This window comes from Cyprinodon tularosa, unplaced genomic scaffold (assembly GCF_016077235.1).
Source record: "Cyprinodon tularosa strain WSP-4 unplaced genomic scaffold, ASM1607723v1 ctg1619, whole genome shotgun sequence".
Classification (NCBI taxonomy): Eukaryota; Metazoa; Chordata; class Actinopteri; order Cyprinodontiformes; family Cyprinodontidae; genus Cyprinodon; species Cyprinodon tularosa.
In genome coordinates, this window is record NW_024038459.1 from 3,139 (window position 1) to 21,498 (window position 18,360).

At 40.9% G+C, this 18,360-nt stretch overlaps 2 protein-coding genes and 1 non-coding gene across 3 annotated transcripts; all 3 read right to left on the reverse strand.

The window, feature by feature from the left end:
• Positions 1 to 523: 523 nt before the first annotated feature.
• On the reverse strand, positions 524 to 3,514 carry LOC119780544 (erythroblast NAD(P)(+)--arginine ADP-ribosyltransferase-like). The gene is made up of 3 exons (XM_038280610.1): positions 3,447 to 3,514; positions 3,271 to 3,343; positions 524 to 1,881 (listed from the first exon to the last, which is right to left on the reverse strand). Exons 2-3 carry the CDS (start codon positions 3,331 to 3,333, stop codon positions 1,159 to 1,161), a joined length of 786 nt encoding a protein of 261 aa, XP_038136538.1. The 5' UTR covers positions 3,334 to 3,343; positions 3,447 to 3,514; the 3' UTR covers positions 524 to 1,158.
• A 2,031-nt stretch (positions 3,515 to 5,545) lies between these two features.
• On the reverse strand, positions 5,546 to 6,725 carry LOC119780545 (basic proline-rich protein-like). Its single transcript, XM_038280611.1, has 2 exons — positions 5,999 to 6,725; positions 5,546 to 5,673 (listed from the first exon to the last, which is right to left on the reverse strand). The coding sequence occupies exons 1-2, from the start codon at positions 6,723 to 6,725 to the stop codon at positions 5,546 to 5,548; spliced, it is 855 nt and encodes a 284-aa protein (XP_038136539.1).
• Positions 6,726 to 13,979: 7,254 nt separating this feature from the next.
• On the reverse strand, positions 13,980 to 14,053 carry trnat-cgu. The gene has a single exon. It is a non-coding gene; the product is annotated as a tRNA-Thr (tRNA).
• Positions 14,054 to 18,360: the final 4,307 nt, after the last annotated feature.

An 18,360-nucleotide genomic window follows, 5' to 3' on the forward strand; every position in this document is an offset into this window, starting at 1 on the left:
AGTGTCCTAATGCCAAGAGCCTATATGGACACTCTTATGCTGTAACATGGTGTTCGTTGTGGACAATCCATTACGAGCACAGAAGTCAAATAACAGAACACCACTTGAGTTCAAATTAGTTGGGCCATTCCTCCCAACCACGCCCCCCCAGGTATAACTCTTTGGCTGCCACCCTTTCACTCAACAAGGTAAAACCCCAAAGTCCAGGCACCAAGATTAGGGGCAACTCCAGAGTGGAAGAATGTGAAAGAATGTTCAGCCCATCTCAAGGAGACTGGTGCCAGAGCCAGAGCCATGCGTCAAGGTAAGTCGGACTATCTCTATCTGGAATGTCTCAACCTCGTGCACCAAGATATGTTCCTTCCCCACGCCTTTCATACTACAATGAGTGTGTTATGTGCTACTAGCAGTATGGCAGCAGTGTTGGTAGTAACAGCCTTAGAAAATAACATTATTAGTTAGTAACACAAAATGAATATATAAGACACACAGACTCTCTCATCATTCTGTTATTGTACCAGTGCCATTTTATTGACTTCGTTCAAAACAAAGTACAGGATCCATGCTAACACATAAGCAAAACAGCAGGTAAAAATCCCTCTTGTTGCAGAAGCAATAACCTTAAAGTCTTCAAACATTTTAGCAGTTAAAATGGTTTAAAAGAGAAGCTTTAAGCAGTCAATGTCTTGTCTGAAGCAGAAGTGACAATTTCATCTTAACCTAAATACAAGTTTTTACATAAGTTTCTCCAAACACCTCCAAACATTTTGACAAATTTCTTTTTGTGGATTAAGTTCGGCTTGTTAATCTCTCTACCAGGTTAAAAAAAAGATGTTTCAATTAGACAGTATTTCCAGCTAATAGTTCATTTTGAGATGGCTGAAGTCAAATTTACTGCCTCTATTGAAGTAGCCACTGGCTTAAATTTACATCAGTTTATTTTAAATGATCATCACAGCCAGCGACGTAACATTAAGAATCACCCAATAAAGCCAGATATGAGTCGGTGTTTACTGAAGCCTTTATGATTTCTACATTCAAAACCTGAAATCATGGCTTTTAGTTTCAGTGGCCACTCCAAGGTGTTTAATGGCCCCATCTTGCCCCCCCCATGAAACATTTCTGGAGGCGCCACTGGGCATAGCTGAAGAAAAAAAATTATGAACGTATTAGACTGCAGTTGAGGTTGCTTAGGATACCAGTACTATTCAAAGTAAAAACACTGTCACAGTCACTGAGTCCATCTGCTTTATCTTTGCTGGTTATTTTGAACTTCTCATATGGAGGAATAAGCCATTCTTTCTCATAATTTCCCAGGACTGGGTAAGCTTTTAAATTAGCACCATAACAAGTGTGAATTTTAAAGCATGTATTTTTACCAAAATGTGTCAGGTTAGTTAATTCAGAGGAAGAAGTAAAAGCACCAAACCGCATCTCTTGGTTGACGTTACCAGTGAACTCAGCTTTGGTTCTGCGGTATGTGGTTTTACATTGTGGTGTATTTAGTATCTGTATAGCCCTGGTCAGCCAGAAATGTAGGGAATGAAATTCAAAGGATGAGCTATAGTTCCTTCTCATGATCCTAACTGCTTGATTGAATATCTGGTAGAAGTTTGTCTGTCCTCCAGCCGTGTAAACACAAATTGCCTGCATATTATATTCTGTTAGTTTTTTATCTTCTTTTTCTCTTTTTATCATGTTGTTTTGGGCACAATTTTCAGCTTTATTCCACACTCCTCTAAACAGTTTATTGTTTGATTCTTTTTTAAAATAGTCTTCCTTGACCTTTTTTTCCATCTTGGTATCACAGTTACGGTACATGTCATCAACAGATTCTTCAGCAATGTCTAGCGGGAAGGACTGATCTTCTAGGCCAAAGATCTAGAAGTAGAGAAAAAACATAGAGTGTGAAAAGCAAATCAGGATGTAGATAAAGTTTCATATGCAGCAGTTTTATCTGCGTCTGTTAGTTGTAATTGACAGCAATCTTAACGAAATTTAATTCAGTTTATTTCTATAGCTCCAATTCACATGTCATCTCAGGTCATTATAGATCCAGATCGACCAGATCAGTCAGATTGATTCAGTTTTCTATCGAAGGAAAACCAGCTGATTGCATCGACTCATTGACTCTTCAGCAATCCCTCACACTAAGCATGCTTGTAGCGACAGTGGAGAGGAAAAACTCCCTTTGAACAGGAAGAAACCTCCAGCAGAACCAGGCTCAGTGAGAGCGGCCATCTGCTGAGGCCCACTGGGGTTCAAGGAGACAGAAGCAGACATAGAAAAAGAAGCATAGATACAAAAGGCAACTGTCAACCAGCTCCACAGGCGGCCCCGTCCAGGAAACACACAGCCAGGCAGACGAGCTCTGAGCCAGCTCCCATGTCAGAGGATGAAGAGAGCACATCCAGTTAGTCAGAGAGACAGTTAGAGATTGAACTAACAGATTCTGCAGAGTGGGAGAATAGAGATAGAATGAAGCAGAATGATGAAAAAGGGGTCCCCATGTCCTCCATCAGTCTAAGCCTATAGCAGCATAACTATAGTGATAGCTCAGGATAACCTGAGCCACTCTAACTAGAAGCTTTATCAAAAAGGAAAGTTTTAAGCCTAGCCTTAAAAGTAGACAGGGTGTCTGCCTCACGGACTAAAACTGGTAGTTGGTTCCACAGGAGAGGAGCCTGAGAACTAAAAGATCTGCCTCCCATTCTACTTTTAGAAATTCTAGGAACCACTAGTAAACCTGCAGATTGAGAGCGAAGTGCTCTGTTAGGAACATCAGGAACAATCAGATCTCTGATATCAGATGGAGCTTGGCCATTTAAGGCTTTATATGTGAGAAGGAGGATTTTAAATTCTATTCTGGATTTAACAGGAAGCCAATGAAGAGAAGCCAGGATAGGCGAGATATGATCTCTCTTTTTCATTTTCATCAGAACTCTGGCTGCAGCATTTTGGATCAGCTGAAGGCTTTTAACTACAGTTTGTGGACTTCCTGATAGTAAAGAATTACAACAGTCTAGCAATTTTATACAGGGCAATATACAGTAGAAAGTAAAAAAAAACCAAATACTATTGCACATTAAACAGTAAAACTACCTGCGAAATTAGAAAATAGATGGACCTGTTTTGTGTTTACCAATCTTAAGACAAAAATATAGGAATGAAAAATAGTGCGGTAAATAGAAATTTGACCTTAAAATCAAGCATTAAAGATATTTTCAAAAAGTTTGAATTTGCAGTATATCGCCAACCGACTGAAATTACCTCCTGCAGATTGCAGCAAAGAAGCAAACACAAAGAACCAAGGAAAAACAGTTTGGTCTTCATCCTTGCAATCCTGCAAACAAAAAAATAATTCAGAAAAACAGCAAATCAACATTGATCATTGCAGTGAAACTATATTTTGATTCAAGAACATAGTAACTGGAATCAAGTCTTACAGTTATTCCAATAAGACGTCGTCTTAAAATATTCAGTTCGAGAAAGAAGTTCAGACCGAGCAGATCGTTATCTGCAAAGAGGCTGCTGCTTAAATATTCAGCTTTCTTTAAAAGAACCACCCACACACAAATATGACACCCCCACCACAAACACACATATACACACACATGCACATACCCACACACCCACACCCCACACACACAGCTTTGTTTTCATGACATATGGGGATATTTCCCTGACTTGCATTCATTTTATATGTCCTAACCCAGACCCTTACCCTAACACTAACTATATCCAAGATATACCTAATCCTAACCAAACTGAATTCACACCTTAGTCCTAAACCTAACCCCAACCCAAATAACAGAAATGTACCATATAGGGACCAGTTGAATGTCCCCATATGTACCTGTAAGTCCTCGCATGTAGAATATTTTTCAAAATACTTCCCTCACATTATAGGTAAAACAAGACCACACAAACACACACACACACATGTTGTGTCACACTATCCTTGTGGGGAACTTCCGTTATAATTTTAGATGCTATTTCTCTTTTTCATACTGTACTCAAAAAGACCAAGATCTAACTATTTCCCGTTAATCAAAGCGGTATGTCTGGAAAAAAACAGGTGCACTGCTCATCACCTGCCCAATACAATCCCAACAGTGAAACATGGTGGAGGGAGCATCATGCTATGGGGTGTTCTTCAGCTACAGGGACAGGGCAACTGGTTGCAATAAAAGGAAAGATGAATGTGGCCAAGTACAGAATCCTGGTTTTCTTCCCCTGGAAGAAAACGTCTTCCAGAGTGCTGAGGACCTCAGAATTGGCCACAGGTTCACCTTCCAACAAGACAATGACCCTAAGCACACAGCTACAATAACAAAGGAGTGACTTGGGAACAACTCTGTGACCATTTTTAACTGGCCCAGCCAGAGCCCTGACCTAAACACAATGGAGCATCTCTGGAGAGCCCTGAAAATGGCCGTCCACCAAAGCTCACCATCCAACCTGACAGAACTGGAGAGGATCTGCAGGAAGAATGGATAGAGGATCTCCAAATTTCCAAGAAGACTCATGGCTGTACTAGCTCAAAAATGGTGCTTCTAATCAATACTGAGGAAAGGGTCTGAATGCTGAAGAAGATCCCTTTCAAAGTGTGGAAGCTCATTGGTAGAATTATATTATGACAGAAAGAAGGACACTTGAAAACGATTCATTTTGTCCTCCGGAGGGGGGAGACATTTATTTATTACAATTTAAATTCCTACCGTTGTCTTAAACACTTCATAAGAAGGTTGGAAGGAGGGGCATGAAGTGCCTGGTTGAAGTAGTTTTTTTTTTTTTTTTTTGGGGGGGGCGGTTCTGGTTGGGTGGCCTGCGCAGGATGGGTGGGCCCCGGTTCCGGTGGGGACTCTTGCTGGGGGTGGTCCGGTCCGTGTGCGGGGTGGGTGGCCGGGCTCGAAGCAGGAATGAGATGGGTTGGTGTGGCGGTGTCGCCGCTCCCCTCCCCCCCATCCGGATTTTAGGTTCACTTATCGGGTCATCCGATAGTCCCGGGACCAACCACCGGTCCCGCCGGGTCTTTGGGACTGGTATTATTGGATGCGAGTGTTATGTGTGAATGTGTGTCCGCGTTTTTATTTTATTTATTTATTTATTTTTATTATTTATTTAGTTATTTACTTTATTTTATTATTTATATATTTATTTATTTTTTTTTATTTATTTATTTTTTCTGTGGTGTGAATGGGGGCACTAGGGAGGGATGGCATAATTGAGATTGTGAGTGTGTTTTTTTTATTTTTTTTTTTAAGGTTGGGGTCTCAACTGCACCCTCTCCCAAATACATCTCAAGTCTCCACTAACTGCGGAGCCCATTCCCCCCGTCCTGCTCTCCCTCCGCTGTCTGGTGTCGGGGCTCGCCGGTGCACTGGTGGGGCTCGGGGTCTGGGGGTGGATGCCCGGGTGGCTGCCGGCTCATTCCTGGCGGCCTCTCCGCTGCCCCGGCCGGCCGGGGCCTTGCTGGGGCTCCTGTTTGGGGGTTGGGTGCCCCTGGGGCCTCGGATCCCTGGGGCCCGGGACTGGATTCACTTCAGGGTGGGGCCGGGTGTTGTTCTGGGATTGTCGGTGTCAGTGCCTTCGCTTCGATGCCGGTTCCTGGGCGGTGCTTTTTTCCGATGCTGGTCTTGTGGTACCGGTTCGGGGGGGAGGGGAGCTGCACTGCATGGTGAGGTGCGGGTCTTGGGTTTTGTTTTGGGCTCTGGTTTTTCCACTTGCATTTCTCCTCTTGCTTAGGGGAATTTATTTATTTATTTATTCTTTTATCTATTTATTTATTTATATATATGTATATATATGTGTATATGTGTATATATATATATATATATATATATATATATATATGTATTATTATTTATTTATTTAGAAACATTTATTTATTTATTTATTATTTATTTATTTATTTATTTATTTATTTATTTATCTTTTATTTTTTTTTCTCCCGGTGGGGGGAGCAGTTGCGGGCAGGTCGGTGTCTGGTGTCTACTGTCGCATTGGGGGGGCTTTTCTGCTTGGCGTTCTTTTTCCGGATTGGCATGTCTGCTCTCTCGGGGGGCGGCCCCGTTGGGGTTGGTGTTGGGGGGCTGGTGTGGATGGGCTGGCTGCGCTGATTGGGTCTTCGGGTGGGTTTTCCCGCTTGGAGGCATGTTGGAGCTGCTTTGGTCTCGCTGATCGCAGCGGGTGTGGCTGCGTGGCGGGTGGGGGGTGGACTGGCTCCGGCCGGCGCGCGTCGGGGGGCCGGGGCGGCGGAGGTGCATCGGCAGCGTGTTGGGGGCTTGTGCAGGCGTCAGACACGGCTGTGCTGCTCTGGCTTCGTCCGGTGGGGGAGCGGCGTTGTTCGCTCCACTCTGGCTCTGTGCTGCCCGCGGGCTGCTGGGGGGCGTGGTCGCGCCGGCTACGGTCTGCTCTTCTGGCGGTCGGGCGCCGGGCGGCTTTTCTGCTCTTGGGTCAGTTCTGTGCACAGTTTGTTGCGTTGTGCGCTGTTGGCGTCTGTCTTGGTGGGGCGGGGCCTTGCATTTGGCCTGGGGGGCGTTTTGGGGGGGTTCCGCGGCGCTCGCGGCTGGTTTGTGGCGTGTTTCGGCGCTCTGTGGGGCCGGGGCGTTTCGGTCGGTGCCGTGGGGGGGCCGGTGTTCTTTGCCCGGCCCTACTTCAGGGTGGCCGGCTGCCGGCGGAGCCCGCGGACTCGCCTCCGCGGCTCCCCGGGGCGCCGGCATGGCTGTGGCTGGGGGGCTTCTTGGGGGCTGTCTCTCCTCCTCCCTTGGTGGGGGTCCGATTTCCGGGGCTGGCCCCTCCTTGGTGCCTTCGCGCCTTGGATCCCTTTGGGCGCCTGGGGCTTAGGGTCTCCCGGCGCTGGACTCAGTGCTCTGGGGGGTGCGCCTCTTCAGCTCTCCACAACCACCATTGAGCATTTTTTCATTGGATAAACTTTACATGCACAAGTGCACCCTCACAAACAATTACAGATTCACTTCCATACAGGAAGCCCACATCCGTATCTTCAGGTAACACAGAGTACATGTCAGACTTAATAATATTACTTTAGCGATAGTTTCAAGGTGTTGATTTATTGTATATCTCGTACCATGTCTTTCGGTTGTGCTGTTCTTTTTTCATCTCGTTACAGGTGATGAAGCAGACTGAAAATGTTTTATCATTGTCTCCTTTCTCTTCTTTCTTTCATCTTTTCTCTTTTTTTTCTTTTTACTTTTCTTCTTCTGTTTTTCTGCTCTATTTACATTGCAGTGTCCATATAAACTGTAAAACTCCCTGCATAATTATAATAAAGCAATTTATATGCATGAAACAAGTGGAACTATATGGCAATTGCCATACTGCTACACTTGTGAAAGTAAAATCTGTTGGGCTCTTTTTGGCATCAAGACAATTATTCTTATTGCCACATTGCCAGACAGGAAAAAAAAAACACTTGGTAAGTTCAGCACTATCATCACACATCTCAGTTTTTTCCCCCCAAAATGACAGAGGCATATGAGGCTGTATTTATACACTAGCACCAAGTGCTATGTCAAAATCTTGCTGGTGTGTGTTCATGTATGTGTATGTGTACAATTTTTTCCACTGTTCTCTTATTATTGAAATTACTATTCTCTTTGCTTTTGCATTACATATTTTGTTTTTTCACTTATTTTTTTAAATAATTTAAATTGCCCTTATTTCCTACAATCCCTTTTGCAGCGATCGAGTAGGAGACCTGAAAACATGTCTTTACACAAAGAAATGTTTTAAAGAAATTGTTTAATAAAATACTTAGGACTATTCTGTGTTCTGATGCAACTTGTTTAAAAAGTTACCCCCTTTGCAGGTCACACTAGCAAGCAAATACAAAAAAAGAGGAACTTGTGAATCACACATACTAATATAATCTCAGCTTTCCTTGTGTTTCAAGCTCTAACTGAAGTGTTATCTTTACTCAGAAAAGAGAAGTGAAACTTCAGTTTTCACACTAAACAGCCAACCAGGCTGTTGTTTTGCTGAAAGCCACCCCAGCTTGCTTTGATAGCGGCATTCTGGACTTCTGAAGAGCTTCGGTTGCTTTTAGAAGTTATTGGTGTTGTGAGAAATTAATTTGCATTTAAAAGTTTAAAATGTTATTGTCAAAGGAGAGGTAGTGACGGATGGGTTCAGGCAGAGAGGGACTGGACTGAATCAGAACCAGACTTGACCTGAAGTAGCATGGTTTAAGCTGTGGCTAAAGCTTCATATAGGTCAGTTGTGTAGTAGTAGTTATGAACAATGTTGTAGAAGAAGTTGTTATCTGGATCCACATTGTCTTCCATGTCCTGACTTTTATAATCTGTGTAGCTGAATGTTAGTGTTGTGTCCATGGTGACGAAGAAACAGTTCCTGTGACTGGTGACATTGTTAGGTTTTCAGTCGGTGTGGGTTGTGTTAAAGCCCATCATGACAGACATCGTCAGGAAAAGGGACAAAGGGACCCTGTTTAAGGCTAGACAGAGAGTGAGAAGTTTCAAAATGTTTAATGAAAATAAATAGAACAGAATACTCAGTCTATAGGGGGATCAGATGCAGTTGAGGGGTGTCAATGCGAAGGTTGCGCAAGATTCCCAAACGGCTGCCCTGTAAACCAAAACTGGTCCTGCTAAAATGCTGATAAAATGCAGAATCTCACTAATTCTCACTAGAATTAAGAAAGTAAAACACATCAGTCCGGTTCTGAAGTCCTTCCACTGGCTCCCTGTAGCTCAGAGAAAATACATTAAAATCCTTCTGTTAGTCTAGAAAGCACTAAATAGATCAGCACCTCAATCCATAACAGAACTGTTGTCAGCAAATCTACCTCCCAGACCACTTAGGTCCTCTAGTTCCAGCCTACTCTGTCTACACATAACTAGAACTAAACATGAGGAAGCAGCATCTATGCTCCACTGATCTGGAAGAAACTCCCAGAAGACTGGAAAAACTGCTGAAAGCCTGAGTTCTTCTAAGTAAGAATTAAATACCAATGTGTTTAGAATTGCCTTTTACTGTGGAGGCATTACAATTTTACCAGCGATTACAACTATATAATGTCATGATCTTGGTGCTGATGGCTGGCTTAATTGCTCATTTCATTCACCTGTCTAGCTCTGCCCTGTTTCTCATCACTGCTCATCTGTTCCACCTGCTCTGGCTGCTTTTTAAACTCCTTGTTCCCAGCAATTAGTGCCAGATTATTCTCAAGCCTTGTGTAAGTGTTCTCTAGTGTACCTAGTTGTGTTTCTGATTACCTGATCCTGACTGGTTTCTGCCTCTGGACTCCTGAGCTTTGCCTGAACCTGTCTGATCTGTTTGCCTGACCTGTCTTCGGACTCCTGTTGGATTCTTTTGTGGACAGAACCTGGATCTGCCTCTTCACGCTGTGGGTTATTCTGCCTTCCTTCCTTTGCTCGGATCTGACCTCCTGCCAGTTCTACAACCTTCTAGGATCCTGTGTCTGGAACTCTCTCCACTACGTTTTGTCAGCAGACTGGCTTGGATCATCCTCGTTGTCTGGGCACGGACTGAACTGTCACACTAGGTTCATAATCATCCTCCTTCAGATTATCATGTTCCCTAACCTGTGTTTCTCTCCTATAGACGTTCCTGCCTTAGACGCCATAGCCGCTAATACCACAGATCCACAGCCCTTGGTTTGAATAACCTCTTTTTAAGTTATTCCACTGTCTGTCTTGCCTGGATTCTGGGTCCCCCTGTTCTGAGTCATTACATATAATAACTAGGACTTGAAGTCAAAGTTAATTGATATACCAGTCAAATTGAGGGTTAAAAGAATTGATGAACATTAAATTATTTCAACTGGAATATGCTTACTCACCAAGGCTCATTAGTCTTATTTCCTGCAGATTCTGGGGTTACCTTTAAACGAGGGATGGGTATCTTTAATAATTTATCATTGACGCTGCTCCTAATGATACTCCTATCCTGTATTTTAGCTACATCTTTATCAATTATTTTTTTTTAAATCAAAAGGGTCTACTGCAAATCAGTTTTGACTCATCCTCATGTTTTTTTTCCTATGAGGAGAGGAATTCAATGAGGAATTCAATGAGGAATTCAATAATGAATAATAAAAAAATGACTAAAATCCACCTGAGAAATCTCACAAAATGTTTTTGTATTATTTGCCTGTTTTATATCACGAAGCACGTCTCATGGTCTCTGATGCTCACTAAGGGTGAAATATTTAAGTGTAAATGAAATACAACTAAATTTTAGGCAGTTTAGTAATATCATACCATGTCATAAGACATTCTCTCTGAAGAAACTTTATAGGCAAATGGCAGCGGCCAAGAACAGCTCTTGACAATTCCACGAAATATGGTGTACAGAACGCTACAAACCAGGCATCGATCCCGGTTTCCAGGTCAGGAGAACAGTGCTCCTGGATCACTGCCAACATTGCTGGACCAGCCGTTTTTCATTTAAAAACAGATTCCTTCACCTTTCGCTTTGCTGGAGAGTTGTGTTTCTCAGTCCAGACTCTGTCATGTCTGTCACTGTGCTCAGTTTGAACCTACTTTAAATTCTTAAAACCCACCGGATCGCCGGCGATCCGGTGGACCTTAAGTGGGGGTAATAACTCAGAATGCATCAAATTCCACTGGTAAAATTTTTATCAGCAGGTGGAGTCATTGCGCACAGTTTCAAGGTGATACAAAAAGTTTCAAACCCCACAGCTGTGGAACTGTTATAGCTAGAGTACTGACATTTTTTGCATTGGTGGTTGATTTGATGTAGAACAAATATAAAACAATAAAACCTGCTTTTTCTCAAGAATGTCTTTATTACTGCATTTCAAAAAAGAGTCAGCCAACTTTAATTTATATATTCAGAAACTAGAAGGTGTTAGCTTTCAAATAATGTATTGCACATGTAATTTGGGCAGTTACAGTTCCTAAGTTATTTGCTTTTCCATTTGGGTATGCAAAATAGGCGAGGATTACCCAAAATGAGGTGGATGTTAAGACGTTAATCAGTATAGTTCACAGGGTGCCGGTGGAGAATTTGCAAATCCTGGTGTTCTCTGGCAAATGCCAAGGGTCCTGCAAGGTGTTGGGCTGTGAGCGCAACCCCATGTTTGGATGTCAGGCCCTTGTACCATCCTCATGGAGTCTGTTTTTTATCATTTATGCAGAGACATGCAAATTTTTGGCCTCCTGCAGGTCATTTTGCAGGGCTCTGGCAGTGCTTCTACTGTTCCTCCTTGCACAAAGGTGGACGTAGCAGTCCTGCTTCTGGGCTTTTGCCCTCCAATGGCCTCCTCCACATCTCCTGGTGTCCTGGTCTGTCTCCTGGTGAAGACTTCAGTCTCTGAGAGACACAACAGACCTTCTTTCCACAGCTCGCAATCGATGTGCCTTGATGTGCTATCCGTCTCATGCTACCATTAATCTTAAAGCAACACCAACATTCAAAGGTGATCAAAACATCAGGCAAACAGCATAAGAAGTGATCTGTGGTCCCCATGTGCAGAACCATGCCTTTATTGCATGAGTATTGCTAACTGCAATATTTTTCTCCGCTTGTCTTTTTTACATTTGCACAACAGCAGGTGAAAATGATTGTTAATCAGTGTTGCTTACCAATTGGACAGTTCCATTTGAAGTTATATTATGTTGTTTATTTGTTCCCTTTATTATTTTGAGCAGTGTAATTCAGACCCCAGAATCCAATAATGTAAACATGATATTCTGTTGTTGGTGAAAAAAAATTTCTTGTACCTAAAAGTCTACACGTTGAAGTGTATTGTCCTTATGTGACTGGTTAAAAAAAAGAGAACACAACTCAACCCTGAAAAAATGTATAGATTAAAAAAGTCCAACTTGTCAGTCGGGAGGGATACCTGGCTGGCACCCCTACAATAATAACAAAAAGCTGCACTTTAAAACTAAACTAGCAAACCTTGTAAACCGTTTGGAAGTTAAAAAAGTCATTATAAAGTGGAGAACCCTGCAATACAGTTATTTCAATGCATGAAACCCAGTGGCTCCAAAGCAGAGACAGTAGAGAAATTTGAATACGACACCTAGCATAAAAATAAGCCAACACAAAAAAACTTGTGAATCAAGCATACCTATTTAAATTGAGCTTTGCTTGTGTCTCAACTCAGAAAGAAAAAAATATTTTTTACTCAGAAAGGAGAAGTGTAACTTCAGTTTTCACACCAAACAGACAACCAGGCTGTTTGGCTGAAAGCAAGCCCAGCTGGCATTAATAGCGGCCTTCAGGACTTCTGCATCGTCTGGGTTGGTCCTAGAATTAGTGGGTTTTTTCAGTGAGCGATGACAGGTTGGTTCCTCAGATGGTGCTCATGGAGGCCTGGTAATGGGGCAGGGCCCTGCTAGAACAAAAAGTAATAAAACTTCCTTAGATGGCCACCACCACATACACGCGTGGTCAAGTGAGGTTGCTTGGAGTTAGCAGTACTAGCCGCTGAAATCTTTGCGCATTGACCCCTTTTTCATCATTCTTTTTCTCTGTTCTCCCACTCTGCAGAATCTGTTAGTTCAATCTCTAACGTTCTGCTCTCTCTGCTTTTTCTCATAGTAGCTTCATCTGGTCTGTTCCTGTTTGGCTGTGACTCCATCCTGGAGAGAAATATCAGCTGTGCTGCTGCCATCAACACCTTTGTTTCTAGATGTTGGAGCTCGGCCTGTTTTTCAGTGTAGTCCTGTTTCTCTGACTGTGACTAACTGGAAAAGCTGTCTTCATCCTCTGCCTGTGGAGCCATCTTTTGAGACATGGGCGTACTTTTGCTAAGTGGACGAAACTTTTAAAAGAAATTGAAGACAAATTAATTAGTTTTCTAAGTACAAAAACTGTTTTGTACAAATAAACAACAAGACACCGCTGAGAGTTGAATCCAGGATCTTCTGTTTACAAGACAGGAACTTTAACCAACTAAGCTACAGTGCCACCTGTTGTGCTGTGGCTGTACTTTTTATAAGTCAATGTATTTCCTAGCATGAAAACCAACTAATTGATTGTTACTAAAAACTACTGTTGTGATTTTATGTTCAATTCTATTCCCAGCCAGCTGGCAATTTATATTTCTGATGCTTAAAGATGTTTATTGGCGGGGGTGTTTTAGGTTTATTACACATCTTTGATGTGTTTCTGTTCTTTGTGCTTCCCTACTAAAACATGTCCCTACTCAAACAAAAGGGAAAGATGCTCTCCAATACTGTGGATATCCAAACTGGGCATTTATCAAATCAACAAGGAAATCCAAAAGACACGCAACAGAAGATAGCGATGAGAAAATTAAAAGCAAAAACATCACAATCCCTTATGTTGCTGGAGTGTCTGAAAAACTCAAGACGATTTTCTTGAAACACAAATGTCTGGATCCGCAGTGAGTTTGAGTCCTTAACGACCGACTCTCAACAATCATAGACAGGTTTCAGGTATTACAGGAGACAATACCCCCTTTAATGGCAACCCCCCCCCCCTTTAACGACCGACCCTCATAATCATAGACATGTTTCAGATATTACAGGCTAACGATGGAACCAAACGACCCATTCATCGGTTACCATTTGCATGTTTCCAAGCAAAACAAGGCTTTGTATATATAGGACTCAAACTCACTGCGGATCGAGACATTTGAATTGAGAAAGCTTCCTGGAGAGGTGGCAAAATGTCTTCAAATCTTGGAAACCAAGTCCAGTGGATATTTTTTGAATTTTTACGGAATGACTATGACCTGGATGACTGCGAACCTTCATCAACTACAACAGAGAGGTTTGTACAAATAAGCAGCAAGGTACTGCAGGGAATTTAACCCAGGATGTCTTGTTAACTAGACAGGAATATTGACCAACTAATGTACAGCGCCACTTGTTGAGATATGGCTGTACTTTTGCTAAGTGGATGAAACTTAAAAAAAATGAAGACAAATTAATTGGTTTCTAAATAAAAAAATAGGTTTGTACAAATAGGCAACAAGGCACTGCTGGGAGTTAAACCCAGGATCTCCTGTTTACGAGACAGGCACTTTGACCAACTAAGCTACAGCGCCAACTGTGGAGAAGTTGCGGTACATTTGGATCTTCAATCAATTTCCTAAGAGAAAATGAAAACCGTCAAATTGATTGTCACTAAATAATACAAAGAGGTTTGCACAAATAAGCGACAAGGTACTGCAGGGAATTTAACCCAGGACCTCCTGTTTATTAGATAGGCACTTTGACCAGCTAAGGTACAGCGTCACCTTTTGAGATATGGGGGTACTTTTGCTAAGTGGATGAAAATTGTAAAATAAATGTTAAACAAAAGAATGAATGGTTACTTAATACAAAAAACAGGTTTCTACAAATAAGCAGCCAGGAACTGCTGGGAATTGAATCCAGGATCTCCTGTTTACTAGACAGGCACTTTGACCAATTAAGGTACAGCACCATGTTCTGAGACATGGCGGTACTTTTGCTAAGTGGGTGAAACTTCTAAAAGGAAATGAAGACAAAAGAATGAATGGTTACTAAATAAAACAGAGAGGTTTGTAGAAATAAGCAGCAAGGTACTGCTGGGAATTTAACCCAGAGATCTTGACAGGAACTTTGACCAACTAAGGTATAGTGCCACGTTGTTAGACATGGGGGTGCTTCTACTAAATGGATGAAACTCGTAAAAGAAAATGAAAATAAAAGAATGAATGGTTACTTAATACAAAAAAATAGGTTTCTACAAATAAGCAGACAGGCATTGCTGGGAATTTAACCCAGGATCTCGTAGGGCTGGGCGATAATTCAATAACGATATATATCGATCGATAGACGTGTGGCGCAATAGAAAAAAAGAGGGTCGATAAAAGTTAGATAAAAAAGAAACGCAGTTTTCCTTCCTTCTCATTGTAGCCTAGCATGTAGGTTTATGCTAGTCACTGCTTCCTCCCAACCAATCACAATCGCGGACCCAGGCACGCCGTCACCAAGCGCCGCCCTCTCAAACCACAACACAGAGCACATGAAGATGTCGCAGCAAGGAGAGGCGGAGGAAATTGTTCCAAAGAAGGGTTTTTGTAGTTCGCCAGTTTGGCAGTATTTCGGTCATGGCAAGTCGGACAAAAAACAAACCACAGTCATCTGTAAAATGTGTCGGGAACCAGTGAAAACGAAGTCTGATAACGCAACCAACTTTTTTTATCATCTCAGCCGCTCACACCCGCACGAGTACGAGCTGTGTAGGCCCCGGCGCGGCTCTCCTCCGAGGAATCTTCGGGAATTTCGGGAAAATATATATATGTATTCAGTTCTGGGCAGTTTCCCACGTAGTTCTAACAATTGAGAGAAAAATGCTGAGGGGCCAGAAACTTCAAAGTAATAACTCAGGTTAAAGCTGGAAACGGGTGCGGCGGTGGCGGTGGGGGGGCATTTATTTATTTGTTATATTTATTTTGGTCACTTTTCTGGTCACTTTAGTTTATTCTTTGTCAGTATTTAATAACCCAGGTCTCTTAAGTTATTTTTCTTTAAAACAATTCTGTTATGGTTAAAAAAGTTGGTTAAATAAAGATTTAATTCGAAGTCTGTGTTTGTGTTTTTTATTAAAATTAAATCATTTAGCAATATTATAAAAAGTCCAGGCAGAGCTGCACATAAAATATGGTTTCAAATGTTTTCAATAATTATCGATATTGATCAATATGCATTTTTTTTTATCGATAAGCTTTTTTTCTATATCGCCCAGCCCTAGGATCTCGTGTTTACTAGACAGGCACTTTAACCCACTAAGCTGCAGCGCCACCTGTTTATAAGTTTTGGTACATTTGCTAATTGGATGAAACTTCTAAAAGAAAATGAAAACTAATGAATTGATGGCTACTAAATAGTTTTTACAAATAAGCAGACAGGCACCCAGCATCTCCTGTTTATGAGACAGGCACTTTGACCAACTAAGCCACAGTGCCACCTTTTGCATACTGCAAATTTTGCAAACCAATAAAAACATGTAAAATAATATCAAAACAAAACACTTAATGGGGAGTAAATAAAACAAAGCTGTTTGCACAACTAAGCAGAAAGGTAATGCTGTGAGTTGAACCAAGGAGCTCCTGTTTACTAGTCCAACTAATCCGCAATGCCACCTTTTGAGAAGTCGAGGTGTTTTTGGTAAAAAGTAAAAGGAAATGAAACCAAAAGAATTGATGGTTACTAAATAAAGCAAGCAGGGTTGCACAAGTAAGCAAAACAGCACTGCTGGGAGTAAAACCCAGGATCTCCTGTTTACCTGACAGGCATTTCGACCGACTATCACCTATTAGAAAAAGCAAGGTAATTTTGGTACAAGGTAATTTTTTTTTTTCGTTCTGCAGGTTAGCAACTGTTAGAGTTGATACACAAAGCAAGAAAATAATGAATACCAAACTTTTCACTACTGTTTTGTCTTTTTATTTATTTTTTCTTTTTTTATTGTAAAGTGAACAAAGACTACACTCATGAGAATACAGAGTGGAATAAGGGTGACAGCTATCCGGAGCATGAACAAATAAAAAAAAATGCAATGATATAATATATATATATATATATATATATATATATATATATATATATATATATATATATATATATATATATATATATAAATATATATATATATATATATATATATATATATATATATATATATATATATATATATATATATATATATATATATATATATATATATATATATATATATGTATATATATATTTAGATTATATATATATACATATATATATAATCTAAACAATGTACTGTATGTATAAAAGATATGGCTGCAAAATCCCTTATATTCAACAACAAAAAATACTAAAATCCTATCAGATTTGTAGTCCCCACCCTGCAGATATATTAGAATCTGTCCTTAAATTACAGCTAAACCCATTTACACATTAACAGATAAAAACCTTTAGATAAATCAAACATTACTGCCACATATCTGACTCAATAACCATTAAAACAACTATTTTCATTAGTTTCAGATGGAACTATTCACATACCTGTATTAGAAGAAACTGAACTAACAATATTCTCCACTCTTTGGCAGCAAGTACCTTTTTCCTCTGAGCACGAAGCAGCCGGCTTGCTTGGACACGCAATGGATCACAGGATATCCAAGGCCACATAAGATCTATTGCACTCTTCCTTCAAAACTGGCAAAAAGACGGATGCATCAGCGAGTAGTCTTGCAAACCAAACAGACCTCGGCGCCGCACCATGACGTAATTGGCCTGCAAATCTGGCCTTTGGAGGACGCAGCCCCTGAATTGGAACTCAGTACCCCCAGGCCAAATATCTTTATATTTGAGAAACCAAACAAACTCTCCACAGATGCATGGCCCAACACAGAAGAGCCGCCTTATATGAAGAAATCCTTTGTCAAAGGCATCCAATATCAACAGTGCTGGGGGTCAACTTTCTTTCAGCCTCTATGTGGCATTGCTGCTCTAATGACAGGCAGGCAGGCACATTTATTTGTATAGCACAATTCAGTACAAAGACAATGCAAAGTGCTTTACATGATTAAAATATAGGAAAATAAAACAGAATCAAAGCAAGTAGGAAAAAAAATTTAATAAAAAATAAATAAAATAAAAAAATGCAGTAACAAAAACGAATATTAAAAACAGTTGGACTAAAGAAAATAAAAGTTGAATCAATAATGTTTCAGTTGAACTGTTTAACCAGAACAGTGAAGGCAATCCTAAACAAATGTGTTTTTAGTCTTGATTTAAAGGAACTCAGGCTTTCTGCACTTTTACAGTTTTCTGGAAGTTTGTTCCAGATAAGTGGAGCATAGGAACTAAATGCTGCTTCTCCATGTTTAGTTCTGGTTCTAGGTCTGCAGAGCAGGCTGGAGCCAGAAGACCTGAGTGGTCTGGAGGGTTGATAAACTAATAGCAAGTCTGTGATGTATTTAGGTGCTAAGCCATTCAGAGATTTATAGACTAACAGAAGCATTTTAAAGTCTATTCTCTGAGATACAGGGAGCCCCACCAAGACAAGCTAGATTTCAAACCCAAAGTGTCAAAACGTGGTAGCTAAGAGATTGTAAACCTTTACACAGTTACCCTCACAATACAAGTAAAAAAACATCTTTCTCTGAGATGGTTAGTGTCTGTTTCCCCATCCTACTAGAGGAATTATTATTGCAAATAGTATTACCTACTATGGCAAAACCAGAATTTACTATTTTGTATTTCTTTTTTCAAAGAGCAGCTGATCTTCGTACAAATCTTGAAACCACAGAGCTAAAAATGAATTCTGCAAAATGTTCGACTTAAAATCACATGCAATGTAAAGCATTACAAACATGTTTCAGCGTTGAAATATACTTAACAAAAA